Source organism: Dipodomys merriami, unplaced genomic scaffold, assembly GCF_024711535.1.
Source record: "Dipodomys merriami isolate MVZ:Mamm:240054 unplaced genomic scaffold, mDipMer1.0.p SCAF_19, whole genome shotgun sequence".
In the NCBI taxonomy this organism is placed as follows: Eukaryota; Metazoa; Chordata; class Mammalia; order Rodentia; family Heteromyidae; genus Dipodomys; species Dipodomys merriami.
In genome coordinates this window covers 18,194,100-18,221,492 of record NW_027203270.1, presented here as the reverse complement: position 1 = coordinate 18,221,492, position 27,393 = coordinate 18,194,100, and the positions used below count along the sequence as shown (strand labels likewise).

Here is a 27,393-nt window from a genome sequence, read left to right as displayed (position 1 = left end):
CTGAGTTACAACCTGGGTTTCCTAGTGTCCCACCCATGCTATGTTCAGGACTGGACACCACATGGGCAGATAAGGCCATCAAGGCATTAGAGGTCTAATGTGCTAGCGTCCCAACTTGGCAGAATCTGATCCCCATTTGTGCTTTCCCATCAGCCACACAAAGCCTGGTCCCAACTCCCAGCAGAATCTGGTCAGAATCCAGGAGCTGCAGACTTCCAAAACAATCGTTGTATCTTTATTGACTTTTTTTTTTTTCTGAATGCAATGACTGTTTTTTTTTTTTAACTCTTAAGGAAAATAAACATCTTTTAGAAACAGCTCGATACACACAATCTTCAGTGTGAAGCAATATACTAATAAGAACACTAGTCGTCTTAACATTTACAGTCTTCATATATATTATATATATGTATATGTATACATATATATACACTATATAACGAGGCCAGATATAATACACACGTTTACCATTTTACAGTCATATGTACAGGAAGTTGCTAGGGCGACCCCGGGCAGGGGGCTGCGTCAGGCCTATCGAAGCGTGGACAGAGCTGAGGACACGGACGGACAGGTGGACAGACTGGCAAGGACTGGCCCGGGCTGGTGGTGGCTGCACGGGGAAGGGACATCACAGTAGCCCCTTCTCCTGAAAGGGCCCGGTTGGGGGTTCTGTGCTGCGGGGCGCGCGACGGCGACACAAGGGAGAAGCGAGCATGTTCCCAACATATATACATTCTATGTAACATATATATAGAGGGGTACACAGGTTTTGTACACGAATCTAGCGCTGTCCCTGCTCCCGTGCCGAGTGGGCGCTGCGGTTCCTGGAAATGACCGTGACCATGGTGCTTTGGGACGACTGCATCCGCAGGAGGTACCTGGGTCTGGTCTCTTTCTTTCTTTTCTTTTTTTTTTTTTTTTGCTGTGCGTCCAGGCTGAGCTCCAGGGATGGGAGGAGGATCAGAAAGGGTACAAACAGAAGCAAAAGGGTGTCCCAGTCTCCACCCCCTCCCCTCCCCGCACCCCCTGAGCTTAGGCCTACGACTACCCGGGCTATGCCCGACCCGCACAAAAGCTTTGGCAAAGACTGGGTAGGAAGAACTCTTGGCCGCGTTCCGAGGGCTTTTCCCAAAGCCTCTGGCCCCCTCCACGCCCGCCTGGCCTTCTTCTTCAGAAAGGCTTCGGTTTGCCCCTCCTCGAGACGCCCCAGGCCTCTCACAGGGCCGCCACCGCCCCGGGACGGCGGCGGCAGCTCCCCCGAGGAATGTGTGCCACGTCGAACTTTCAGGCGGGGGGGACGGGGGGGGGGAGCGTCCCCAGGCCACAGCCATCTCCCACCCCCGCCAGAGGCAGGGTGCCCCGAGCCGCGAGGAGTCTGACCACTCCGCCGGCTCCGCTCTCCAAGCCTGGCTCCGGGGGTGGCGGGTCAGAGCGCCCCACACGTCGTCCGGTTCCGGAAGCGAGCTACTCCGGAACAGGTTTTCCTTCCAACCCGAGGCCGCAAGTCTGAGCCCTTGGCGGCCGGATCCAAGATCCGGAACTCGGATCAAGGATCGGCTCCGCGCCCGCGCCGGGAGCAGCTCAAAGCTCCGGGGTGCGCAGGCGGCTCCTCTCCCTCGGCGGCGGACGGGCAGGCGGGCTCCGGCGGCTCCTCCAGTCGGCGTGGTGGATTACAATGGCAGCCTCTACAGAAAACCGGACGCGGAGAGCCCGTTATCGAGGGGGGGGGGGGGGGAAGGCAGGAAGACGTGCGCGCTCGCGCGCGTTCCCCGCCCAGCCAGGCGGCGTCCCGCGGGCTCCGCCCCCGGCCTGCCCCGCAGGGCTCCGCCCCGACCTCCACCGACCCGTCCCGCTCGGGCTTTTCTTCTGATCACGGGCTGTCAGCCCGCACCCCGGGCCCCGCCAGCCCTCTCTCCATCATCCCCCGGCGGGTCCCTTCTTCAAGACCTGCCCGATGGAGGAAGCCTTCTTCCCTACCTGCCTGTGCCGACCTGCTCCTGGGCCCGGGAAGGCGCAGAGCGGAGCAGATCAGAGGAAGGGCTTATAAAGGAAGTGGGAAAAAAAATGGGGACACTTATGGGCCACTTGCCTTATGCTTGGGACACTTCAAAGAAAAGTTCTCTTCGATGAATATGCAACCTGTGACCAAAGAGAAGGTTTGGTGGTTAGAGCGGGGGTGAGCTCGCTGCTGGCCGGGTTTGGAGGCCAGAGGAGAATTGTGGCACAGAATGGCCCAGGTCCTGCTTAAAGCCCCACAACCCAAATTCCATCACAGGGATGCCAGGGGACACCGCAGCCCCTGGGCTTAACCCTTACCCCATCTCCTCCACCTAGAACTTCCACTGGCACACTTCTTGTCATTGAAGATCTTCCCTGACTGTAAGGCAGACTCCTACCTCTAGATTCTTCTCATCTGCCTGGTTCTGCGTGGTCACTCCTGTTACAGTAGGCGCGGCTCCTAGTCTCCCTCCTAAGGAAGGCTGCAGTGTGAGGAATGTGCCCAGCCCCCCTCGCCCCCCAGATGCATACCTAGGCAGGTATGGTGGTGACAGAGGGGTAGTGTCACAGGTCTGGACTCTATTCAGCTGTGCCAAGTCATGGTCTCCCCATCTGCAGGATATGGCCTAACTAGTTGGGTGTATCAATCTCCACTTGAGCTGTGTGCAAAGCAGGTGCTGGGGGAGGGACTTGTTCCTATGGGAACAGGGAGGCTGCACACAGAGATTTCGGGTCCCTGTAAATCCCAGGTGTACAGGCAGTGGCCTACTGTGCAGAAGACAGCAAGCATGGCCAGTAGTTATGCCTCCCTAACCAGAGTAGGCTCCGCACCTGGCCCAGTGCCATCTTGGGAGACCTGTCCTTTCTCCCTGTGCACCTCCATTTTCTACCTGAGGCCTCTTTGGGCTCATCTCCCTTCCCTGCTCACTGGCCAGGAGCCACCTTCCTTAATGCCTCCTTCTAGCTCACACTGGGGAGCAACCACACCCCCAAGGAGGAGCCTGGCTGCTGGGGAAATAGCTGCAGGCCTCATTGTGGCCTCCTACTTCTTTCTGCCTACTCCCTAGGATCTAGGAGCAGGGGCAGCCATGACTTGAAAGCTGCCTGTAGTACCAGCTGCTTGGAAACAGCCAACAGCCATCATTTAGCTCCACAACTAGGCTAGATTTCCACAGCACACTGGGCTCACACATTGCAGGTCCTCTGGCTCGGTGGCAGATACTTGAGTCAAGGACCTGGGCCACTGGAAGCTGTGGGTATGGGTCACTACTTCGGAACCAGCTAGCCCAGCAATCACCCAGCAGCCACTTGGGGCAGTCACTGACAAGGGCCAGACCTCAGTGTCCCCCTGCTCCCCCCTGGCTGGCCTGGTGAGCCATGGGCTGAGTGGAATGTTCTAACAGGACATCTTGTTGGCTCTGTTCTTGGGAACCAGTACGGATCTCAAGTGGGGATCCTTAGTAAGGACTGGAAGGGTATTGGGCTGAGAGGGCCAGCGAGGCAGCACAAGATGGTAGGCGGCAGCCTGTGGGCACTCTGGAGGCCTGAGCACACCTTGGCTGCCCCCCTCTTGGCCCTTACACCACTCACATGAGCCTCCACCTGCTGACTGATTGCCAGGAACGAACCGGATGAGCCCAACCGGGACAATTCTGTCTAGGACACCTCAGCACAGCTGGTCCCCGGCATAGCTGCATGCGTAGAAGGTGGATCACATGGATCCTTTGTAGTGTGAGCTCCTGCAGCTCATCCCACTGTGAACCCTGGCAGCCCTTGGGATTTGCTATCGTCGCTAGCAGAAGTGAGCTAAGGTCTGTAGGCAGGGCAGTGAGAGGACCAGTGCTGGGGGCAGGACCATGTGAAGCAAGTAAGAACTGATCCAGCTGTGGCCTCCCCAGAGCATCCAACCCCTGGTGTAGAACCTGCCCGCTGGCCTGTGCCCTTGTCAGAATTAAGGAATCATTGCTGTTTAAACCACTAAGGTGAGCCTGGAAGAATAGTAGCTCAGTAGCAGTATTCCCCTCTATCTTTTCACACCAGCCCTGCTCCAACCAGCGACTCCCCTAATACCGGGAAGTTAGATGTCAGGCTCAACACCCCATTCCTCATCTCTTACAAGTCTTGTGGGTTGGTGCCGCACAGTCTTGGGGTATATGACTCTACCCACACCAGCCAACCATCCTCTCCTGCCAGGGCTAAGGCAGGAGGAGCTCATCAGCCCTGATCTTGTCCTCCCAGCTGCCTTCCTGTCTGAATTCCCTTGACTCTGCAGAGCTTCCTGTTATATAGCTCAGAGCCTAGTGAAAGTCCACCGCTAACCAGCTGTGGTCCACCTCCTTGGGTCTTTTGGGGCTTCACTCAAACGTCACCTCTGCCTGAATTCTCCCTGGATGCCCTCCCAGCTCGGGCAGGGCAAACCTCTCCCACAAGCACACTCTCCTCCTCCTTGCCCGGTCTCCATTACTGTGGGCAGAACCAGGCTGTCCTGTCTGCCACTCCACGGGGTTCCCTGGGGAGGATGGAAAAAAAGAGGGAAAAGCCAGCCTTTGTGCCCTGCCCCTCTCTCCAGGGCCAGGCGGTGGGGCCCATTGGTAAAGATGCAGCTAGAGATGGCACTGGGCCTTGCTGGAGGGCGTGGCATGCAGTGGCACCACATTAACTCCCACAGAGGAGGAACTCACTCGTGTTAGCAGCTGTGGGAGTGAGACTGGGCCCAGATAAGGCCATGTCCACGTCCAAACCTGACCCCCAGTGTGTAGTGTGAGGCAGAGCCAGCAAGAAACCCCACTGCAATCCCACTCCTGTGGCCCCTCCGGCCCCCTCTGAGGTCACCATTTGAAATCTGGTAGCTTGGCTAGAGCTGGAGCTGGTGCTGGCCTTGGACTCAGGAGGCAGGTGGGGCAGTGGGAGGATCTGCTGGCCAGTGACAGGAGCCCTGGGCTCTGTCCACCACGAGGCAGAGTGAAGGTCACTAGGCCATCTAGGCTAGAGCTCTGAGGGATGGAGGTATAAAGAGGGGCCGGGCCCAAAATAAGAAAGAGGCTGCACCTTCTGGTTAGGGTTCACTATTCTGCTCTGCTCCCCATAACCCTGGGAAGAGACAGCTGTGGTGCTCCAGACTATGTGGGAAGAAAGGCCACCAGGATTGAATCTGGGCCTAAGACTCCCTCCTGTAAAATGAGCTGGGTACCTCACACCTGTAATCCTAGTTACTCAGGAGGCTGAGATCTGAGGATCTCAGTTCAAAACCAGCCAGAGCAGGAACATTTGTGAGGCTCATATCCAATTAATCAACAGAAAACTGGAAGTGGCATTATGGCTCAAAGTAGTAGAGCACTAGCCTTGAGCAAAAAGAGCTCAGGGACAGTGCCCAGGCCCCATAACCACCACCACTGCCACCACCAAATACCATCAAGAAATTGGTGACTGTTACACTATGAGTGACAGCTTTTCTTGCGTAGATGTAAAGAATCTCACTGAGCCTCAGTTTCCCTACCTGGCCAATGAGGAGCAGGCTGGTGCAACCCTTTACTGTATGTGCCTGGCAACAGTGCATATGTAAGATAGAGGAAGAGAATGAGAGGGAATGCAGGGAGCTATGGCTTGTGTCTACACCCACCACCCTGCTCAAAACTTCCCAAAGGGTTCCCTGGGCCAATAGCCCATTTGGTCTCAGACCTCTTCTCTCCCTCTCCCCCATCACCTGCTGGCGTTTGAACACAAGGCTTATGCTGGCTAGGCAGGTTTTCCACACTTGAACCACACCTCTAGCCCCGTTTTTCTTTAGATATTTTTCAGTTGTCTCCTTTTTTTTTTTTTTTTTTTTTTCCTGAGGCCAGTCTCAGACTGCACTTCTCCTACCTAGGATTACAGAGGTGTACCACTACCACACTCAACTTATCCATGAAATAGGGTCTCAGCAACTGTGCCTGGGCTGGCCTTCTAATCCTACCTCCTGAGTAGCTGGAATTACAGAAGGGAGCTCAAGATTACTTGTCCGATTAGGGATGTAACCCAAGGCTTCATATTTGCAGGTCAAATGCTCTACACTGAGCTATACTCCTAGTCTTTCACTTGGAATTTATGGTTGTATAACCTTTCCCTTGGTCTCTGTGCAAATAAACTCCTATTCATCCTCCAAAGGCCCAGCTCCTTAGTAAGCTCTCCATATTCTTGCTTATGCCTTATCTCTCCACACTGCTCTGGGCTGTCCTAACCAGGTGAGTGGGACCTGATTTCAGTGACCCTGGCATTGCCCAGCCCAGATCTAGGCAGAGAAAAAGAAGAATGAGGGAGTGGGAGGGGGCCCCAATGGTGACATGGGACCTGAGTTAGAGGAGCTGTGCCCATGTGCCCCCCACCCTGGTCCCTTTGGCTGGCACTCACCCGCGTCGCTGGCACACGGATAGTGGTAGGTGTGGACGCATCCTTTGTAGGAGCAACCAATGGTGGCCCCGGCTTCTTGGCAGCTGGAACATGTCTGGTGAAGAGAAAAGGAAGGCAGGTGAGTCTCCCATCTTTCCACACAGGCCCCAGCAACCCCACCTCCTGCCTCGTCCAGATCTGCTGCTGGAAGGCAGCCAGGAGGCTCAGTGCTGGGATGCAAACACCCATAAGCACTTGCTATCTGGAAGCCCCTGGGCTGGCATGCTGGGTGCTGGCGACACTACTGGCCATTATGGCTAGGGCTAGCAGCCAGCATCTGCCCAGTGCTCCTTCATGCTGTGAGTGGTGTGTCCTTGGCTCTTTTTTAAAAAAAAATTTGTGGCACTGGGATTTGAACTCAGGGTCTCATGCTTGCTTGGCTGATGCACTAACACTTGAGCCACAACACCGGTCCTGCTTCCTACAGATTTTTGGAGATAAGAATCTCACAAGCTTTTCTGCCTGGGCTGGCTTGCAACCGTAACACTCTAGGCCTCAGATTCCAGAGCAGCTAGAACCATGGATATGAGTCATGAGAGCCCAGCTTATATTTTGGTTCTGAAACAGGAGGCTCACAAATTTTGCCCAGATTGCCTGGAACCTTCTACCCTCCCATCACCATCAACCCTTCCCTAGCATCAGGGATTACGGTCATACACTACCATGCCTGGCTCAAGCAGCGGAAATTATCCACCCAGAAGCAGTATGAAAACCTGATGTTCTAGAATGTTCTTCAGCTCCCCACTTCACTCCTGCTCCTGGCCTCCCCAGCTGCAAAGTTCACAACGTAGTATGACTGGGCCTACTAGGTTTTGACTCAGGGCCCAGCCTGGAGCTGAGACGGCGGGGATCAATAACTGTAATACTGAACTGGGTGTGGTGGCTTCTACCTGTGACCCCAACTACTCAGGAGGCAGAACTCCGAAGGATTGCGATCTGGGGCTTCCGCAGGGCAAAGACATAAGGCTTTATCCAAAAAGTGAGTAAAGTGAAGCTAGTTCGAGCATGGTTCCACCCTGCGTGGCTCCTGCTGGCTCCTTCTAGCAGCCCCCCTCTACAGGTGGTGGGAGGGTGGGAGGCTCTGCTGTCTCTCCTTGTAGCCAGGGTGACACAGTCACCTCCCGGGGACAACAAAGGTCAGATGCAAAGGTGGTGACACAGGAGCCTCAAGATTCTGATTCCATGTGAACCTGGCCTGGCATATGCCTGCCCCTACACATGGGGGGGGGGGAGGTGCACGGGATGTGGCCATATTAGTAAGACAATGCAGAGAAGGCCCTTGGAAAAGTGGGACAGAGACAGGTCCAAGGCCACGCGTGTTCATGAACCACAGTAGTGTGATCCTGCTGAGAAGTCAAGGTGGGAAGGAAGTGAGGAGCAGAGCAGGCCGAGGCCAAGTCCTGGCAGCCCAGTAGTATCAGGGCTTTTTTCTGTTCCTGGGGCTTGAATTCAGGGTCTGGGCATTGTCCCTGAGCTTTTGTGCTCAAGACCTAGTGCTCTAACCACTTGAACCACAGGCCCACTTTCAGCTTTTTGGTGGTTAATTGGAGGTAAGAGTCTCACAGACTTTCCTGTCTGGGCTGGCTTTGAACCCTGATCCTCAGATACTCAGCCTCCTGAGTAGCTAGGATTACAGCTATGAGCTACTAGCTCCCAGTAATCACAGTTATTTCTAATTTTGGGTGGTATTGGAATTTTAACTCAGAGCCTCACATTTGCTAATTAAGTGAGCGCTCTACTACTAAAGCCATGCTCCAAACCCTTTTTGCTTTAGTCATTTTTCAGATAGTCTTGCACTTTTGTTCTGGGCTAGCCTCTGAACAGGATCCTTCAGATTTAGCCTCCTGAGTAGCTAAGATCACAAGTGGAAGCCTCCACCCCCAGCCCAGTATGTTATTTATCCAGATTAACCAGTAGGTGAAGCAGCTGAAAAACTTTCCTAAGGTCACAGCTCCAGGTTGGGGCCTGTGTCAAAACCTAGTGGACCCAGGTACACATGCTGCCCTGGATGAGTTAGGCTCCACCTAAACTCCTGCAGCTGAGGAGGCCAGGAGCAGGAGCAGAGTGGGAGCTGAGGAATATTCTAGAACACCAACTTTTCACACTGTCTCTGAGCAGTCTGGGAGAATGGCATGAGGATCTGGAATCCAATGACCTCCAATTCCTGACCTACGCAAGAGGCAATAAAGCACCAGTGGGGGTCCCAGACCAGGCTGAGTTGAATCCATAGCAGCCCGTAGGGTGTTAGAACTTTTAAGGAGCTGCTACGGTTGACAGTACCTCTCTGCCTTCTTGTATCCCCAACAACCTTTGAGGTAGGCATCTGAGTGCCATTTTAGAAACAGGTATAGAAACATACCTCTGATGTTGCTAGCCCCAGCAACCCACACATGAGGCCTGAGCGCTGCCTTGTCTGTCCCAAGGCCCACACCAGGCCTAAGCAGATACTGCCATCCTCATAACAATACAAGTCAGCCCTGTGTCCCCCTCATCTGGAGCATTGTGTCACCAGGCCTCATCTGGATGGGAGGGGGCATACAAGACGGTAATGGGAAAGTAGGGCTTGAGGCAGACCAGGAAACTGAGGCTCTAGGAGAACCGGGAATAGCAGAACTCAAAGACTGCAGGTATTGTGGGGAAGGAGGCAGAGAGGGCCCAAGGCCATACCTTAGTCCATAAGGCAGCAAAGTGAGGCTAAAGCACCAGCAGGGTACTGAGTAGGGGCTGTCACGATGACCTGCCCAACCTGGGTTGGCATCAGGGCTGGAGTTATACAATGGCACGTGGCAGAACTGGGATTTGCACCAGGGTCTGTTTGTTTGGTTCTGCCGGTCCTGGGGCTTGAATTCAGGAGCTAGGCACCATCCCTTAGATGTTTCACTCAAGGCTAGCACTCTACCCCTTGAGCCACAGCTCCACTTCCAGCTTTTTGCTGGCTAGTTGGAGATAAAGAATATCATGGACTTTCCTATCTGAGCTGGTTTTGAACTGTGATCCTCTCAAGTGCTAGAATTACAGGCATGCGCACCTGGTGTCTGGCTCAGCATGTTTGGTTTCAGGGGAGCCAGCAAGGCAGGAAGCAGTGGGCTGCACTGTGACCCCAGAGGCCTGGGAAGGCTAGATCCTGCACGTTCTTCTAAGGTGTTCCATGAGGACAAGCCTGGCTTTTCCAATCATTACCCATCCCTACCCTGACCCCCCTAGGCTCAGGAGTGGCTTCTTGTCTGGATGGGCAGCACACCCTGACTGCCAGCCCCAGGTCACCTAGGGCTGGTGGGGAGAGACCCTCTGCGCCCAGCAAACTCCTGTTTAGTTTGGGTCCAGGAGAGCTGGCCCTCTGGCATGAGTGCGTGTGTGCACGTGTGTGTGTGTGTGTGTGTGTGTGTCAGAGCCACAGGGACAGGCCTGGACAGGAAAGGACTTCATTCTGTGTTCTTCCTAGTTCTGGCCTGCCAGTGCTATGCAAGGGGACCCTGTGGGTTCTCAGCCCTGGCCCTCAGTACTCCACAAGGCCACAGAGCCGAGACTGCTGGGTAGATGGTAGTTTTCAGTGGGGCTGACATGAATGGCAGGGGCAAGGTAGTCACCAGCTGGGACCAACAGGTCCAAGAACTACTAGAATTTTTTAAAATTTATTTTTATTTTTGCCAGACCTGGGGCTTGAACTCAGGGCCTGAGCACCATCTCTGAGCTTTTTGCTCAAGGCTAGCACTCTACCACTTGAGCCACAGTGCCACTTCTGGCTTTTTCTGTCTATGTGGTATGGAGGAATTGAACCCAGGGCTTCATGTATGCTAGGCAAGGCAAGCACTCTACCACTAAGCCACATTCCCAGCCTTTTTCTTTATTTTTTCTTTTCTTTTCTTTTTCTTTTTTGTCAGTCGTGGGGCTTGAACTCTGGGCCTGTGTGCTGTCCCTCCGCTCTTCAGCTCAAGGCAAGTGCTCTACCACTTGAGCCACAGCACCACTTGCAGTTTTCTGATGGTTTATTGGAGATAAGAGTTTCACAGACTTTCCTGCTGGGGCTGCCTTTGAACCATGATCCTCACATCTCAGCCTCCTGAGTAGCTAGGATTACAGGCTTGAGCTACCAGCACCTGGCTCCCAGCCAATTTTTTTTAATGGTAAGAGAAAGCTGAATTTATTTCAGGATAGCTGGGAAGGTAGGCAGAGGGCACAGGAAGGAGGGAGAAAAATTGAGAAGGGCAGGAAATAGAAGGAAAAACAAAATAAAACAACAACAAAACCACAGGAGATCAGGGCTGTGGGGGCCGTGGCCTACTGTGTATATTAGGGCACAGTGGTTGTGATGTCCCGAACAAGGTGGGCCCAGAGAGGACCTCTAGCCATTCCTAGGGGGAGATGGGAAAAGCCCAGGAAACCCAGGGGGCATGCGCAGCAGCCTCAGCAGCCCCAGGGATGTGGCAGCCCAGAGGGACCACACCCACTGTCAGGTACAAGGAAGAAGAGCAAGGTATATGGGAGAGCACCCGTAGGGGGATGAGTAAGTCTGCTAGCCTGGGCAGCTCTTCCAGGTGGCCGAATGGCTCAGAGGTTGGCAGTCCATACCCTTCCATGCCCTGGCTCCTCTTGAGCCTGGCACCTGCAGTAGGCTGTGGTAAGTAGAGAAAAGGCAGGATGAATGCAGTGACCCAATGCAGGGGGCCAGGGATTTGGCTGAGCTCCAAGTGTGCAGAGGGAGAAGGACACCCCCCAGTGGCAAGAAACAGGTCTACCACCCTAGGGCACAGACACTTCCACTAGCCACTGCCATGGGAGAGCAGGTTTTATAGGGGCCAGTGGGCCTGTCGCCCTCTCTACCTGACTCACTGGCTAGAGAGGCTGTGGACCCCTGGAAGGGAGCCCAAACAGCCGTGCCCAGTGGCCTGCAGTGCCCGCAGTGCTCAGTACCAGCATCATCCTAGTTTTCCTAGTCCTGTGATACCAGATAGTGTCTTAAATGTGGGCCAGGTGCCACACTAACAGCATGATGACCATTAACTCACTGTGTCCCCATGATTCCCGTGGTGGGTACCAGGCACTGATTTGGAGTGGAGGGGTGGTACAGAGAGGTGAAGGCTCCGTTCACAGCCACTCGGTAGCCACAGCTCCCTGAGGGGAGCTGGTACTCAGGGCTCAACACAGGGGCTATGGTGGGCTAGGGCTCCGTGCTCCCTGTGGCTTGAGGGTCATCTTTGCCCCAGCCCAACCAGGACCAGCCTGTTCCCGCAGACCACCCTCGCTCTGCATTCTGAGGGCCTCCCATCTTCTCTGGGCCCTAGCTTTTAGTGAGAGTAGGTTGGGGGGGGGGGAGGGGAGTAGGAACTGGCTGGGTGGAATGTAAGAGCTATGGAGAGGAGTTTTTGGGGAGAGGGTAATGAGCATGTCCTGCCTTAGTCTCATGTGGGCTTCGATTTTGCCCCCTCCCTTTACCCCCTTGCTTCCAGCTCTTCAGGGGGTTTCTGTGGCACGGACACCATTGACTCAACCTGCAGCTCTGCAGATACCAGCTTCCTGCCTGTACCTAGGGCCCCATGCTCCACCCCAGCTGGGCTGGCCTCTTACCATGTCCAGGGCCACCTTCATGGCCTCCTGCAGCCCAAAGAGCTTCCCGGCCACCAGGTAGACCCCGCTGGTCCACACAGCACAGGCCTCATGCACCCAGTGCTCCTGGGTATCCCCACCAGGCTCTGTGGGGACCCCTTTGCTGCATTCATGCTTGCGGTTCTTGTCGGCTGGGGCTACCTCCTCGCCCCCGTCCCCCCGACCATCACAGCAGTAACAACTTTGCAGGCGCCGGGACAGGCCCCGGGCGCTGGTGCGCAGCGAGCCCTGCTTGGCCGGGTCAGCTGGGCCGTCAGGCCTGGGGGGTTTCCCAGTGGTAGTGGTGGTGGTGGTGGTGGCAGCGGCGGCGGTGGCCGCGGTGGCCACACACTCGAGGCCTTTGACTGTTCTCTCAAGGGGGAGTGAGGCCTCCTCGAACATGCCTTCTGGCCGCACCTTCTCCTTGAGTTTTGGCTTCTTTTTGGGGAGGCAGTGTTCAGGGTAATAGGGCCCACAGAGGTCCCCAAGGTCCTTGAAGTTGGCTGGGTTTTGGCAGAGGCAGCAAACAAGGCAAGAGGTACTCAGGGCCTTGGAGACTACAGGCCCCAGGTGCATGGTAGAGGAGAGGGGCAGGGAGGGCCGAGGCTGCAGGATGGAGCCTCCGGGGAGTGTGGTCAGGGAGGCCCCCGCTGAGTCTAAGGAGAACGAGGAAGAGGAGGAGGTGGAAGAGGAAGGCTTCCTATGGGGCTTGGGCTCGCCCCCGGGGGAGTTGACAACAGTGCACACGGTGGTGAATGCGTCTCTCTTCTCCACCCGCACGAAGGGTGAGAAGGCTGGGGTCCGGCTGTCTGCCCTCAGCCGCTTGCAAGAGGAAATGTACTTGAGGCGGATTTCAGGCTCTGCAGGATCCAGGGGCAGTACCTGCTGCTGCCGTCTCCGCTTGGCACGCCCCTTACAGGGGGAAGCATTGGTGTTCTTGGCTCGGCCCCGGGTCAGACGCTTCCGCTTGGAGTAGCTGCTGTAGTTGGTGTGGCTTGGCTGCTTCTGTGCCCTTGTCTGGGGCTGGCAGGGTCGGCCTTCTGGAGGCTGGGAGGCCAGGCCCAGCTCCTCTGTCTTTGGCTTCTTGCCTCCCCCTCCTCCTCCTCCTGCTCCTCCTCCTCCTCCACCACCACCACCACCAGAGTTGTCCTCGACATCCCCTTGCACGCTGCTGACCCTGTCTCGGGGAGTGAGGAGCAGAGCTGGGCCAAGATAGGGCCGCTTCTCCAGTGGGATTTTGGAAAGTCCTGGTGCTCCTGCCCTGCCTTTCCGGCTCCTCTTCTTCGGTGCTAGGGCAGTCCCCCCGGGTTGCAGGGCCTCTGCGGGTGGGTAGGCCTCACTTTTGAAACAGTCAGGTGAGGACAGTTTCTTACTGTTCACGAGCTTGCCTTTTAAGGCCCTGTTGGCCAGGTTTCTGCACAACGGGTCTGCTCCCGAAGCCGCCAGGAGTTTCTGCCCAGTACCCATGCTGACCAGACCCTCTTCTGCCCCAGCTGGGCTGCCCCCAGCACTCTTGAGCCCACCACGGTCTTTGTCCGGGAGGGCTGGGCTCAGAGGAGTCCCAAGAGGGGCCCCTGGCACTTTGCACACGAACTTCTTGAGGCTGGGCGAGGTGATCTTCTGCACGATGGCCTCCAGCTTCAGGCCCCGGCCCTTCCGGGGTGGCAGCACCTTAGTCTTCATGGTACCCTGGAAAGCTGCCCGGGAGGCGAGCTTGCTGCAGGTGTCAGGGGTGTCCAGGGGTGGTGGCTTGGTGGGAGGCTCACCACTTCCCTTGGGCTTGGCCTTCTTGGGGGAGGACACCCTCCTGAAGAGGTTGGGGGAACCCTCAGCCCTCTCCTCCTTCCCGTCCCCACCGCTGCCACTGGTATTGCTGCTGCTGCTGCTGCTCCGTAGGACGAGGTTCCGCTTCTTGGTGGGGACAGGCGTCATGAAGGCTGACTTCCTTTTGAGTGCGTGGAGGGGCCGATCTGAAAGCTTGCCCCCTGTGCCAGGCTTAGGGACTCTTGCCCGCTGGCTCACCCGACCTTCCTTCTGCGGGCTGCTGGAGACCTTGAAGGTGGTGGGCAGGTGGTTGTTAGCAAGGAGTTTCTTGGTGGCACGGCAGTTGGGGAGCCGGCTCTCAGAGGGCCGCCTCCGCTTGGCGTGGAAGGTTTCCTGGGGTTTGGTACGGGACCGGAGGATCATGGAGCGCTGGTCCTTGCCAGGTGTGCCGGGGGAGTCCGTCTCCTTGGTCTTGGAACCCATGGGGCTGCTGTCTGAGGCCACAGGCAGGGCAGCCGGGTTGCTGGGGCTAGATGCAGCCTTGGGCGAGGGCTTCCCCACCCGCTTTCCAGACTTGAAGGCAGCCCGCTGCTTGCCCCCCAGTTTGTCCGGGGGCGCGGGGGTGGTGGTCAGGCCTGGCGGTCCAGGTGTGCGGGGCTCACTCAAGGCAGTGAGGGAGCGGGTACACATTCTGGGAAGGCCTTCTGAGGCCCCCCGGCCTGGAGCCCCAGCCCCTTCCATTTGTCCTTGTGGGGGTCCCGTGCAGGACTCAGGGAGCAAGAGGTCTTTGGGCAGCGCAGGGGCCCTGCATGGGGAGTCCTCGGCCTCAGGCAGCCCCCGGTGTACCCGCCGGCTTCGTAAACTTTTGCCCCGTGGCACAGGCTCTTTCTTAGCAATCGGTGCCTCGGGCACAGCGGGCTTGCTCAGTTTGGGGGCCAGGGAGGGGTCCGAGGAGGCAGAGTCCCCTGGAGCCCGCTCTGCGTCAGGCCTATCCTCACCTGGCTTCATGTGGGACAGGGAGGACTCAAACCAGCTCTGGACCTTGGACTCAGCACCCACTGTGGGGCCCAGCAAGATGACGGACTCCCCAGAGAGGTGGCACGGGGAATCCCAGGCAGCCTTGGAGTCCAGCACTTCCTCAGCCTCCTCCTTGGTGCAGATGAGCGGGGCCTTGGGTGAGAGTGGGTCCTGCAGGCCCGGCCTCTGCTCTGGGCTGCCCAGTAGCTCACACAGGGACGAGTACTCCTCCTCAGCCTCCAGGTCCTCCTTTCTGCCAGGGGCTGGCAGCAGTGGCAGGTCCCCAAAGTCAGCGGCGGAACAGCAGTGTCGGCTGTCCTCCAGCCACCGGTCAGCCTTGCCCACATCGGGACACTGCAGCAGCCCGCCCGCCTCCTCCTTCACCCCGCCCGCCTCCTCCTGCTTGAAATCCCCAGGCAGCAGGGCTGCCTTGTCCCCCGAGGGCTCCTCCTCCTGGAAGCCCAGGCAGGCCGAAGCCTCATGGGCCTCCCCTTTGCCCAGTCCTTCTGAGGTCTTCCCACCCTGCTCCAGGCCTTTGGTGAGTTCACCAGGGTGTAATCCCCACCGGGGACAAGCATCCCCCAGGTTCTCCTCTGGCCAGGCAAAGGGGTTGGCACTGTCCACTGAACTGGCGGTGGTTGTGTCTGGGAAGCAGTCAAATGCTGCCGTGGTGGGGTCTGGAGCAGCAGCCCCAAGAGTGGTCTTGGTGCCAAAGGACAGGGCACTGGTTGTCTTTTTGGGGTCAGGGGTGGCAAAGGCCACAGAAGGGTCTTCAAACAGCCCTGCGCTGAAATCCTTGGTGCTGCCACCCTTGTCCAGCTGTAAGGAGTCAGGCAGGGCCTCTGGCTCCCCTGGCCGTGGCCATGCAGTCTTGGCTACGGAGTCCAGGCAGGCGCTGTGGTTCTCCAGCGAGAAGGGCGGCTTGCTGGCATCTTTGGGCAGTCCAGGAGCCTCGGCCCAGGCCTTGTCAGCCTTCTCCCCGATGGCCTCCTGCAGCCCCAGGATCTCTGAGGCCAGGTCTTCCTGTGCCAGCGCGCTGAGCAGCAGCCGTGGGCAATCTCGCTCGCCTGCTACGAACTTGGAAAAGCTGTCCAGCGGCAGAGTGCTGTGCAGGCTCTGGAAGGAGTCATCAGATTTGGTGGACATGTCATCAGGTGAGGTCACAGAACAGGTAGACACAGACTCAGGCTTGGCCTTGGAGTTGCTGTTGACCCTGGCAGGGCTGCCACGGGCCTGGCTGCAGTAGAGAAAGCTGCGCTCCAGAGGGTCCTCAGAGCCGCTTAGGTAGTCCGCCTCCTGGGGCTCGGCATGGGTGGACTGTGGTGTGCTGCTCGGTGGCTCGGACAGTGGTGTGCCTGCTGGCTCTGCCGAGTAGCCACTGCCCTCGGGGCTACAGTGCTGGCTCTTGTGCTGTTCTGGAGTCCTGGACACAAGGTTCTTCACCCCTTTCTTCTGCGGCACAGCAGCCTTGGACAGCAGGAGCTGCTGCACGGTGTTGGAGATGTTCTCCACCTGTGAGGTCAGGGCCGTGAGGCTCTGCAGGCTGAGATCTGACAGCAGGTTCTCAGGGATCTTGTCCTTTTGCAGGGGCTTGCAGTTGCTGGCCTGGGTGTCCACAGAGCCAGCAGCATCGGTCGGGGAGGGGTTGAGCAGGGGCATGAAGTGGCTGTGGTCGGTGATACCCGTGGGGAAGGCTCCGGTGCTGAGTGGCTGCTGGTTGTATGGAAAGTTCTCCAAGTTGGGCATCAGCGGCGATGGGGTGGAGCTGTAGGAAGGTGAGCGGCCCACGGACCGTGCAGGGGAGTGGCTGGAGCTGGGGCTGAAGGTCTGGTAATACTGCTCTGGAGTCCTGACGGCCGCATCCGGCTGGCAGTAGCCCTGGCCTTGCTGTCCGTAGTGTTGGTATTTGGCGAGGTTTTGGTAATGGAGGGTTTCCTGGGCATGGTGCCGGCTCTGAAGTGCTTGCTGCTGCTGCTGCTGTTGCTGCTGTTGCTCATAACCAAGGCGGCCTGACTGGTAGGTGTGAAGGTTCTGGACCCGCTGCCCCGGGGCCAGGCTGGCATTGGCAGTCAGTGGCCTGTCATGGGGCTGGGAAGACGGTGCTGTGCAACTCTTGTAAGAGTGGGTCCCCTGGCTGCCACCCTGGACAGACGAGGAGAAGGTAGAGGAGGTGGGGAAGGACTGGGAATGCTGGGGAAAGTGGCTGCCCTGGGGAAAAGGCAGGGGAGAGGCGAGGTCATTCTGCAGTTTCTGCCTTTGGAGTTTGGGGTATGCCAAGGGTTGCTGGGGCTGTGGCAGCTGAGGGGGAGGCTGGGGGACATGCAAAGAGTGAGTCCGGAAGGGAAGTTGGGTGCCCTGCTCGGAGTACTGCCTGCCTGGGGGCACCGCTGTCTTCTTCATCAAGTTCTCTTCATACTTTCCCACCCCTCCTGGCAGGGGTTGTGGTTGAGGGGGAGGTGGCTGTGGAGCCCCCCAGGCCTGCAGACCTTCCTCACTAGAATAGCGTCCTGGGTAGGGGCTGCTGTCCTGGACGCTGCTATAGCCAGGGAAAGCCGGCCTCCCCTGCAGGGCCTTGCTGCCTCGGTGGTACTTGTCAGCCACTGTGGTTGCTGCGCCAGAGGGTGTGCTGGCACCACCCTCATAACCTGCATAAGGCTGTGGGCTGTAATAGTCCTTGGCCAGCAGCCGTTGCCGGTCACAGCTTAGCCCAGCCTGACTGGGCTGCCTGTAATTCTCCAGGCGCGATGTTTCCTGTGAGGTCTGCGGGTAGTTCTGTTGTTTGCCATGGAAACCACACCTTTCTCGAAAAGACTGCATGACTCGGGCTGGTTATCTGTGAAAAGAAAAAGGAGAGATGGAGGGCAGGGGGTGGGGGAGGGAAAGCTATTCAGATGGGCCTTGTCCTTGTCCTTCAGCCTCAGCCAGCGCCCCTCCCAGCCACCTCCCCAGCCTATGAAGGGCCCCTGATATTCTCGCCCTGCCAGAGCCTCCCCACCAGCTGTACACATATTGACAACTTCTGGTGAAAGAAGGTGTGCTCCCTAATTCCCACTTCCACTGCGCCTGCAGCTGAGCCTCGCCAAGGACAGCCACCACCAGTATGAGAAGTGCAAAGAGATCCAGCCAGAGCCAGGGCGCCCGGGAGCAGCCACTTTACCCCACCCACCTCCTAGCTGGCTCCCCCACCCCTGCACTCCCCTCCTCCCAGCCCTTGCAGACAGCTCAAAATCATTTAGCAGAGCAAGGCAATTCAGGCTCCTGTCCCCTGGGGCTTGCTGGATCCTCTAATCTTAGTCCCCCTGCAGCCGTGCTTGAGCGTGACCCAGACACGCTGGGGGGATCCGTGAAGATCTGCCCCTGCCCCCATCCTGGAGAGGCTGCTTACCAAGGCCTGGCATGACAGCACATACCCAGGCACGCACGCACGCATGCACGCACACACACACACACACACACACACACATACACACACACACACACACAGGCATCTCTCTCTCTCTCTCTCTCTCTCTCTCTCTCTCTCTCTCTCTCTCTCTCTCACACACACACACACACACACACAACACACCTCCTCCTCCTCCTCCCCATCACTGCCATGCCATCTGGACTCTGTCTGTTGCTGCTAGCAGACGTCAACTGGGGGCTGTGGAGCCACTGTAGTCAGAAAGCGTCCCTTCCTGACTCGGGGGAAGGCAGGACAGCAGCACCTGCCTCCTCTTTTGATATCATAGGTGCATAAACAGATTACGTGGCCCAGAGTGTGGGAGCGCATACTAATTGGAGACAGACGCAGTCCCACAGCCACGGAAGAGCGTCCAGACCCAGGCCCCTCCTGCATGCTGTGACACAGTCCCATCCCTCCTAGCAGGGCCCCTCCCAGTCTCCGCAGGTCAGGGCTGGGGCAGGGAGCACTAAGAACCCCATCTGGTTATGATTTTAGGAGCTGGGCTCAGGAGTCTGAGCTGCCCCAGAGCAGGGCCCTGGGTCAGGAAACGACCTACAGCTAAGCAGGGGTTATTCAGGGAAGCAGGGCTGGGATTGCAACACAGGCCAGACCTGGGTGCCTGGGCTCAGGGTTCCCCCAACAGACTGGCTGCCCTGATCACCCCAGAAAACTCTCAAAGGAGGGATCAAAGAGAAAGGGATGCTCGCTCCAGGCTTTCAGGAATCAGGTGAGGAATGGCTAGCAGCCTTGAGTCTCAGAAGGCTCTGGATTTACCTAGCAGAGACTGGAAGAACAAGAGTTCCACTTGCTCAGCCTGTGTGGCCTGGGGCCCCAGAGGAGAACAAGGACTTTCCTGTTCTTATTACCAAACACATAAAAAAAAAAAGGAGGGGTGGCTTGGGTAGGGCTGCACAGATTCCAGGGTTCTTTGAGGGGCCACAGAAAGAAAAACAAATGTGGGAATAAGAAAAAGAAACGAGCCGGGCGCGGATGGCTCACGCCTGTAACCCTAGCTATTCAGGAGGCTGAGATCTGAGGATCGAGGTTCAAAGCCAGCCCAGGCAGGAAGTCTGTGAGACTCTTATCTCCAATAAACCACTCAGAAAACCAGAAGTGGCGTTATGGCTCAAGTGGTAGAGCGCTAGCCTTGACCTGAAGAGCTGAGGGACAGCGCCTAGGTCCAGAGTTCAAACCCCGCGACCAACAAAAATAAAAGAAAGAAAGAAAAAGAAAAAGAAAGAGAAATGTGGAGTGAGGAGAGTGGAAAAGGGAGGTCTAGCCACCCTTCTCCTTTGGTCTGGACCCCATCAAAGATGACATCCTCATTCAGTGTCTAAGGACCAATCCAGAGAAGGGGTCAGAAGAGACCACAGTCCAGTAGAGCAGGCTGCCAGAGTCATCTGTCCTGATCCAGCTGCCCCCAAGGCAAGTCCTTCCCTACCAGCTTGTCAAAGCCTTCTGCCTCTCCTTCCCTGGGCTCATCTCCTTTGTCCCCAACACAAAGTAGTGGCTGCCCTTCTGACCTGCTTCAATCCCCACCTGGAAGCTTGGATAAAACACTACTGGAGGAGCTGGACACCAGTGGCTCATGCCTATAATCTTAGCTACTCAGGAGGCTGAGATCTGAGGATCTCGGTTCAAAGCCAGCCCGGGCAGGAACATCCGTGAGACTCATCTCCAATAAACCACCCAGAAAACTGGAAGTGGCGCTGCGGCTCAAGTGATAGAGCACTAGCTTTGAGCCTTGAGCTGAAGGACAGTGCCCAGGCCCAGAGTTCAAGCCCTATGACCAACAAAAACAAAACAAAACAAAACAAAACAAACAAAACATTCTTGGAAGGAGGAGCTGATGGCAGCTCCTAGTCAAGTGGGGCAGCCCTGTGCCTCCTGCCCCGCCCTGCCCCCTTCAGAGAGGAGGCCACCCTGAGGTTCAGGGTCTGGCACAGAGCCCTTCCAAACCCGTTCCAAAGCCAGAGCCAGTTCATTGCCCTCCCTGGGTGTGCATTTATGAGCCCAGAATGCGCAAACCCAGGACCACTCGGAAGGCTGCACCTCCCTCGTATATCTGCACAAATTACATTTCGGCTTTTATTAGTCCCAGATCACTCTCATTTCCTGCTGAGTGTCCTGTGGATATCATTAACATTTCTACGGCTTTATTTTTTATTTTTTTTCCACATTCTCCCAAATGCATTACCAGAAACATTATTTAAAAAGGGGGGGTGTGTGCCATTAGCAATGTCCCCCTTCCCTGCCCGCTCTGTCCAAATCTCCCCTCCCTGTTTAATCAGTCCAGCTGCTGCGTCTTTTAATTTAGCCGAACTGGATTACAGGCGGGTTTCCCAATACACATGAGCAGCTGGATGTGGCGAAACATCTATCTCTAAGAAAAGACAGTTCAATTAAAATACAGGAGGCCCAGTGCCTGATGGAGGGTGCAAGCAACACCACCCTTCAAGCCCAAGCTGAAGGAAGGATGCAGGAACAAAGGCATGGTGGCACCACAGCCACCTCTTGGAGCTGCAGAGGTCCCACCAGCTCAGCCAGGAGAAAATGAGTGTTTCTTCTTTAAGAGCTGCCTCAGGCCTGCCATGGGCCATGTTGTTATTAATTATTGTGATTATGATTATTTTTCAAGAGCACTAGGAAAGGACAAGGAGGGGGAGAGAGGCAGGTAGAGCTGGAACAGACTGGAGGGGGACAAAAGAGGGCCCAAGTAGGACTAACAGGATGGCCGTGACCTTTGAAACTGGAAAAAGGAAGACATGGCCAAGTGGGCAGGAGGAGGCTTCAGAAGTGGGGACCACAGGATGGGCCATTACATATACAGGGTTCTTGTGGGGCCTATGCCTCAGGTTCCTCCCTCTGCTCCTAGCTGCTTCTTCCCTGGAAAATTGGACCTGCTGGTGGGCAGGAGGGTTCTGAGCGCCCTGTAAGTTCCACACTCACAGGACTACTTCATCCTGACTGCCTTTCCTGGAAGCTGGTCATCTTAGGCCCCCGGATGGAGAGGCCAGCCAGGTCCAGCAGGGCAGGAGCTCAGGGCCATGCTCCACAGGGTCTGGGCTAGGACTTCAGTCCTTACATTCCAGTGTCCGGGAACTTCCTTGGACCCAGCAGCTGGTCTCAGACCTCAAAGTCAGCTATGTAGCCATGAAATAATGCATGGAGGGGCATGATGAGATCCTAGTCCCTACTAGGGTAAGCCCTCAGTCTTACCCTCAAAGAGTTGAAGGCTCCAAGGTTACAGGAGACCCGTGACTGCTGGGCATCTCCTCTGCACAGGCTGCCCACTCAGTGCTTGGACTGTCCCGTCCCTTTTATAGACAAAGTGAAGTACTTAGTATCCCAGGGACACGAAAGGGTGGATGCTCCTTTGCCTGGACCCCATGCAAGGAATTCCTATTTTAGAGGAAGATGTTTTTTTTTGGGTGCGGTCGTGGGGCCTGAACTCTGGGCCTGAGCTCTGTCCCTCAGCTCTTCAGCTCAGGGCTAGCACTCTACCCCTTGAGCCACAGCACCACTTCCTGCTTTTTTCTTTTTGCTTATGTGGTGCTGAAGAATCGAACCCAGGGCCTCATACATGCAAGGCAAGCACTCTACCTCTGGGCCATCTTCCCAGCCCCATAGAGGAAGATGTCTTGATGAAGGACAGCAAGACAAAGGTACTGAGCTAAGGGGTGAGTATGGATTTCTTGTCTGCTCTGTAGCCTGTGAGGCCTAAAGGGTAAGTCAGGTTCCACTTTGCTTTTTGCAGGACTGGGGATGAAGCCAAGGCCTTGGACACACTAGGTAAGCACTCTCCCACTGAGTTCCACTCCAAGCTTTCAGGTCTTACAAATTTATTCCTCCTTCTCTTCATCTACCTGCAGCCAAGCCCACCATATGTAGGTCGGCTAGCAGGCAATGATGGTCGCTGGCCACCTCTGTCAGCATGGCTACTGTCCCCTGAGCAGCCTCAGTGAGGGGCCCCAAGGCCCAGAGCCTCTCAAAGTCCAAGAAATGGATGGACCTGGGGTCAAAGCTGCTGCAGGCCAGTGGGAGGATCCTAAAGGAGTCCAGAGGTTGGAAGTTGGCTCATGTGGCAAAGCATCAGCCAATGAGAGAAAGCATCTGATACCAAATTTGAGTCTTAGACCAGGATCCCCGCCCCCTCCCCCCCAAAAAAGCCCAGCTGAGAAGGATTGGGAGGGAATTGTTTCTTGAGAAAAAGGGAGGGTAGAAAGAAAGGGGAGGAGGAACTTCCTGTTCCCTGTCAGCTGCTAGGTCACTGGTCCTATTCCACCTACTTACTCAAAGTTGTTTTATACCCTGGTTTCCTGATTTGCAGCTGCAGAGGGGGGAAAATATTAAGCCCAACCCATTCAAAGCCAGAAGCAGGGGTGGGAGGATTTACAGGGCCTCAGGAGGCTGGGAAGGGGTAAGGCTGGGGTCCTGGGAGAAGGTGGAATCACCAGGGTCTCCCCATCTGTTGTGGATGGGAATAATAAATGTATGGGAGCTGAATGAGCAGGATAAATCATCAGCCAGATTTACTGCTATCTGGGGGTCTATGAGTCCTAAGGGCCTTGGTTTGATGGGAAAGAAGGGATGAGTCCCTGCAATGTCAGAAAGACCAGACAGTTATACCCTACACACAGTTGTGCCTTAGAAGACAAAGCAGCCCCAACCCAACGCATGGCCTCTCCGGTTCTTCCCATGTAACACTTCTACATTTATGAGCTACCCATGTCTTGGGAGAACCCCATGAGGTGCCCAGCATGCCTCTCTGCAGGGTCTGCGGGGTCCTGAGTAGTAAGGCAAGCAGTGGAGTGAGAATCAGATGCCTCAGTCTGCTTTCTGTGAGACTAGTGACTTCCAGAGAAGTTGGGGCTCAGGACTCGAAGATGTTGGAGATAGGAGCAAGTTTCTTGATTGACCAGATGTTTGGAGCAGTTATCCTTCTCCCACCCACCAATGCTGTCTCCTCTAGGGACAGAACTAAGATCTATTAAAGTCCTCAGATGGGATCTCCTGGAAGGGTCTATCTAACCCCTGCAGGTACAGCCCTCCCCCGCTTCCTGCACAGCCTGTGAAGCTTGCACTGAGCTTAGGACCCTTAACTTCACACACTCACCCCCTGCCCCACTGCTCCCATTCCTAGATGAAGCCAGCGACAGGCAGGGAGACTTGTGCTGCAGGGGCCCACAGTGCTGAGGCCGTGGGGCAGATGGCCAACAGCCCCACACGTGCTGTGAGGTGAGTGGGCTGGGTCTGGGGTCTGAAGCTGCTGCTGTTATTCCAGGGTCCTCCTGGGGAGTCCAATAGTACAATTATCCACTCCTTGGTCTCTTGTAGATAATTTTTTAAGATCATTTTATTCACCACTGAATAAAAGGCATCATCTCTGTCAAAATGAGGAAAGGAGAAGAGGGAGGGGGCTACCTGCACGGTGCAGATGTTGAGAGGGCTTGGGTCCACAGCCCATCCTCCCTGCTCCTGGCCAGGCTGATGTCATTAGGGTCTCAGGACCAGCAAACTCAAGGAGCTGGACAGAGGGGCCTAAGAGAAGCCACAGGGGGCTGGGAAGGTGGTTCAGTGGTAGAGTGCTTGCCTTGCATGCATGAGGCCCTGGGTTCGATTCCTCAGCACCACATAAGCAAAAAGAAAAAAGCCGGAAGTGGCCCTGTGGCTCAAGTGGTAGAGCGCTAGCCTTGAGCTGAAGAGCTGAGGGACAGCGCCCAGGCCCAGAGTTCAAGCCCCGCGACCGGACCCCAAAAAAAAAAAAAAAAAAAAAAGAGCCTGAGATTCAGGGGCTGGGAAGGTGGGTCTGTGTTAGAGTGCTTGCTTTCCATGCATGAGGCCCTGGGTTCGATTCCTCAGCACCACATATGCAGAAAAAGCCAGAAGTGGCCCTGTGGCTCAAGTGGTAGTAGAGCTTGAGCTGAAGAACTGAGGGACAGTGCCCAGGCCCAGAGTTCAGGCCCCACGACCGGACCCAAAAAACAAAACAAAACAAAACAAGAGAAGCCACAGGGATGCTTCCAGGCTTCTCTGCTCTTCTCTGTTCCCAAATCCTAACTATTCATATACCTGCAGGAGTATATATGATATGGATGAGATAAACCTGAATAACTGCACATCCAGCTTTGCTCCAGGCTTGTCTTCTGCAACTCACAAGCATGGCTTTGCTTTCCTGAGGATGAGGACACACAGAAATGCCAAACCAGTAGGCTTGTATGAATGCTGACTTTTGACTTTGGCAAGCCTTTCACTTCCCTGGGGCTCAGGGCCTTTGCACCGGTGATGTCCTCTGCAGGGAATACCACATACTACCAGCTCCAAATCTGCTCATCTGTCACTGTTTCCAGGGGCCTTTCCTGACCAGTTTGTAATGCCTCTCCAAGCACCCCCCTCCCCAACTTCTTTTCCAAAGCACTTACCTTCTTGAAATAAACTGTGACTTGTTATTATTGGTCTCTCTTCTTTTAGAACAAAAGATCCATGAGAGGAAGGATTTTTGCCTGTTTTGGTCACAGCCATATTCTCATCATCCAGAATAATAGTTGTTGAATAACGCTCCAAATATAACACTAACTCTGAAAACATCCAAAGCTGGGTACTGATGGCTCAGGCCTATAATCCTAACTACTAGGAGGTTGAGATGTGAGGATCACAGTTTGAAGCCAGCTGGAGTAGGAAAGTGTGAGATTCTTATCACCATCTAACAAGCAAAAAGCTGGGAATGGAGCTGTAGCTCAAGTGGTACAGGACTAGCTTTGAGCAAAAATGCTCAGGTATAGTGCTCAGGCCCCAAGTTCAAGCTCCAGGACCAACACCCCCCCACCCACCCCCAATATCCAGGACTGGGTTGGAACAACAGCACTGGGGGCCACAGCTTTCATTTCATGAACATTTCCCTGGTACTTGCCTGAAATGGGCATACGGGGCTGGAGATCCTGGCCATCCAGCCGATTGCTACTATGACATTGCTGCTATGACAGAATGGGACCCTAGAGCGCTACAGCACCTGAGTGTTTTCCTTTAAAAAGCTAGAATTTTACAAAAGGGGCATATTTCATTTGAAAAAATGTTATCAATCAAAGGCCCTGCTTTAAAAAAAAAAACCCACCCAGAATTCAAGAGAACCTGTCCATGGGCTATACTTGATCACAAGCTGAAATAGCTGATTCAGAGGGAGCTTTAGCATGGACAAAGGCAGGCCCTTGTGGGTTTGGGGTTTGGGCCCATAGTGAGTTAGAAGGTTCTCTGGCCTGTGAGTAGCTCTAGGAGCAGTGTGAACCAGGAAAGCACAGGAGTGGAGGAGGTGGGTGCCCAGGGTGCAGGAGGCCCACGCAGTTTTGATCCTGTGGAGGATGGAATTCAGCAGTGTTGCAAAGGATGTGCCCACGTAGGAGCTCAGGTCCATGAGGGTGACAATGGCCTTGGCAGCAGGCCATACCAGACAGGGTGAGGCCCTGCCTCCCACTCTTCTGGGGCCCTGGCCAGGCTCCTCAAAGGTGCTCATTAAAGTGTTAATTACACAATTAGTGGGACAATGAGCTGTTTTTTCCACGCATCTCCCACACTAGAATGGAATTTGATGAGGGATGAGGGCAGGGGCTTCTTCTGTTTGGTCCTAAGCTATAAGTCGAGAAAGGAGCCTGAGTTGATGCCTATAAGGACATACAGGGCAAGAGGGGCACAGGATGAGAGAGGCATGTTAAGATCTGCTTTGAGTGTCATTATGTAATTTATCACAGCCTCAAAGGGAAGAGGCCCAAAGGGAGATCTGATGATGTCTTGGAAGCCAGGACACATGAGATAGCCAACTTGGAAGGGTGAAGTTTGAAGCCTCTTCAATGCTTGTACCCTTCAGCTCCTGGGGCCCATTTCTGCTCAGCTTAAGTAGGGGTGGGGCTGAGCAGGGTGCCCAGGACAGGAAGAGCAGCATGTCCCTGCCTGCTGAGGCAGATGCCCAGTAGGGCACCACCCCGTCAATGGTGTTGTGAAGATAAAGTTACAATACACAGCGGATGTGGAGGATGGAGGAGCACTTGACCATCTGAGGAGGGGTGAGTCAGCAGCAGCCTTCCCAGGGCAAAGAGCAAGGAGAGGTTTCTGAGGCTACTTCCCACCTCTGCCCAATTCTCTGGACCTCCCTAACCTCAGCCTGGCTGCAGGAGACGACAATGTTCTGTCTTCTGATCTTTGGCAGTCCTGCCCAGTCCTGCATTGTGACTAATGTCTGACATCTCTGGTGTGGCTGAGCGCCCCCCCCACTCCCACCCCATCTGTCCCTCAAGTTGCGGAGGGGTTTCTGGCTAGTTTCCTCTTTTCCCCTCCCCCCACTTTCTGCCAAGCACATCCTCAAACCTCCCTCTCATTTTGCAGAGATTAATGGAAGCCCAGAGAAGGTCAGTGCCTTGTCCAGCAGGCCCAGCAGGGCTGAGTTCCTCCGCAGCTCTGTGCCCCAGAGTGGCTGTCTATCAAACAGAAACAGGGGAACAAGGCCTTCCTCTTGGACGCACTTGCTTCCCGCGGGAGCCGCGGAATGTGCCGGGCGGAACCACCCCTGCTGCCCTGCCTCCGACGCCCCCTCCTACAGCATCTGACAGCCGGGGAGGCGCAGCCTGCCCGCCCCTCCCAGCCCCGGTTCCACCTGGGGGAGTGGAGGGGGGGGATCTGGCGCCCCCTCCCTCCCCCCAGCCCCCAGGGGAGGAAGCCGCCTGTCAGGCCGCCACGGCGTGTCAAATCCTCTTGCTGCCTAATTGTGAGACGGCGGCGTTTAAAGAAACGCTTTTCTGGCCGCCTGCCACACCGCAAACTGCTTGGTATAATTTTATTATTAAGGAGAGCGAAAAAGAGGGAGGGGGCTGGAAAAGAGGGAGAGAGGGAGAAAGAGAGAGGGAAAGGGGAGAGAGAGGAGATAGAGGAGGAGGAAATTGCTTCGTCCAAGTCAGCTGGTGGAGTATTCCGCTCACTGTGAAAGCGGGGACGGCTTTCCAGTTGGCAAGCTGACTTCGTTAATTGCGCATTCAGTCTCTACTTAGGGTAATTGAAACGAAGCGGGGCCCGGCTCTTGACAATTAGGGTCTGCGACTAGGCCATTAACCCTTCCCCAACCAGCTCCCACTGCTCCCCACCCCAGATCGGTGCCACGGCGCCGTTTCACGTTGGAG

General features: G+C 55.7%; 1 protein-coding gene across 3 annotated transcripts in view; it reads right to left on the bottom strand.

Moving 5' to 3' along the window:
• Nucleotides 1-213: 213 nt before the first annotated feature.
• Nucleotides 214-27,393, bottom strand: part of Rai1 (retinoic acid induced 1) — a 130,167-nt gene continuing 102,987 nt past the window's right edge. For all 3 annotated transcript variants that reach the window (XM_070027545.1, XM_070027547.1, XM_070027548.1), the window contains 4 exons: nt 11,989-17,620; nt 6,385-6,478; nt 2,090-2,139; nt 214-1,685 (listed from right to left, as the gene is read on the bottom strand). In XM_070027545.1, the coding sequence (XP_069883646.1) occupies nt 1,671-1,685; nt 2,090-2,139; nt 6,385-6,478; nt 11,989-17,604 (5,775 nt within the window). In that variant the 5' untranslated portion in view covers nt 17,605-17,620 and the 3' untranslated portion in view covers nt 214-1,670. The remainder of the gene's footprint in view (nt 1,686-2,089; nt 2,140-6,384; nt 6,479-11,988; nt 17,621-27,393) is intronic.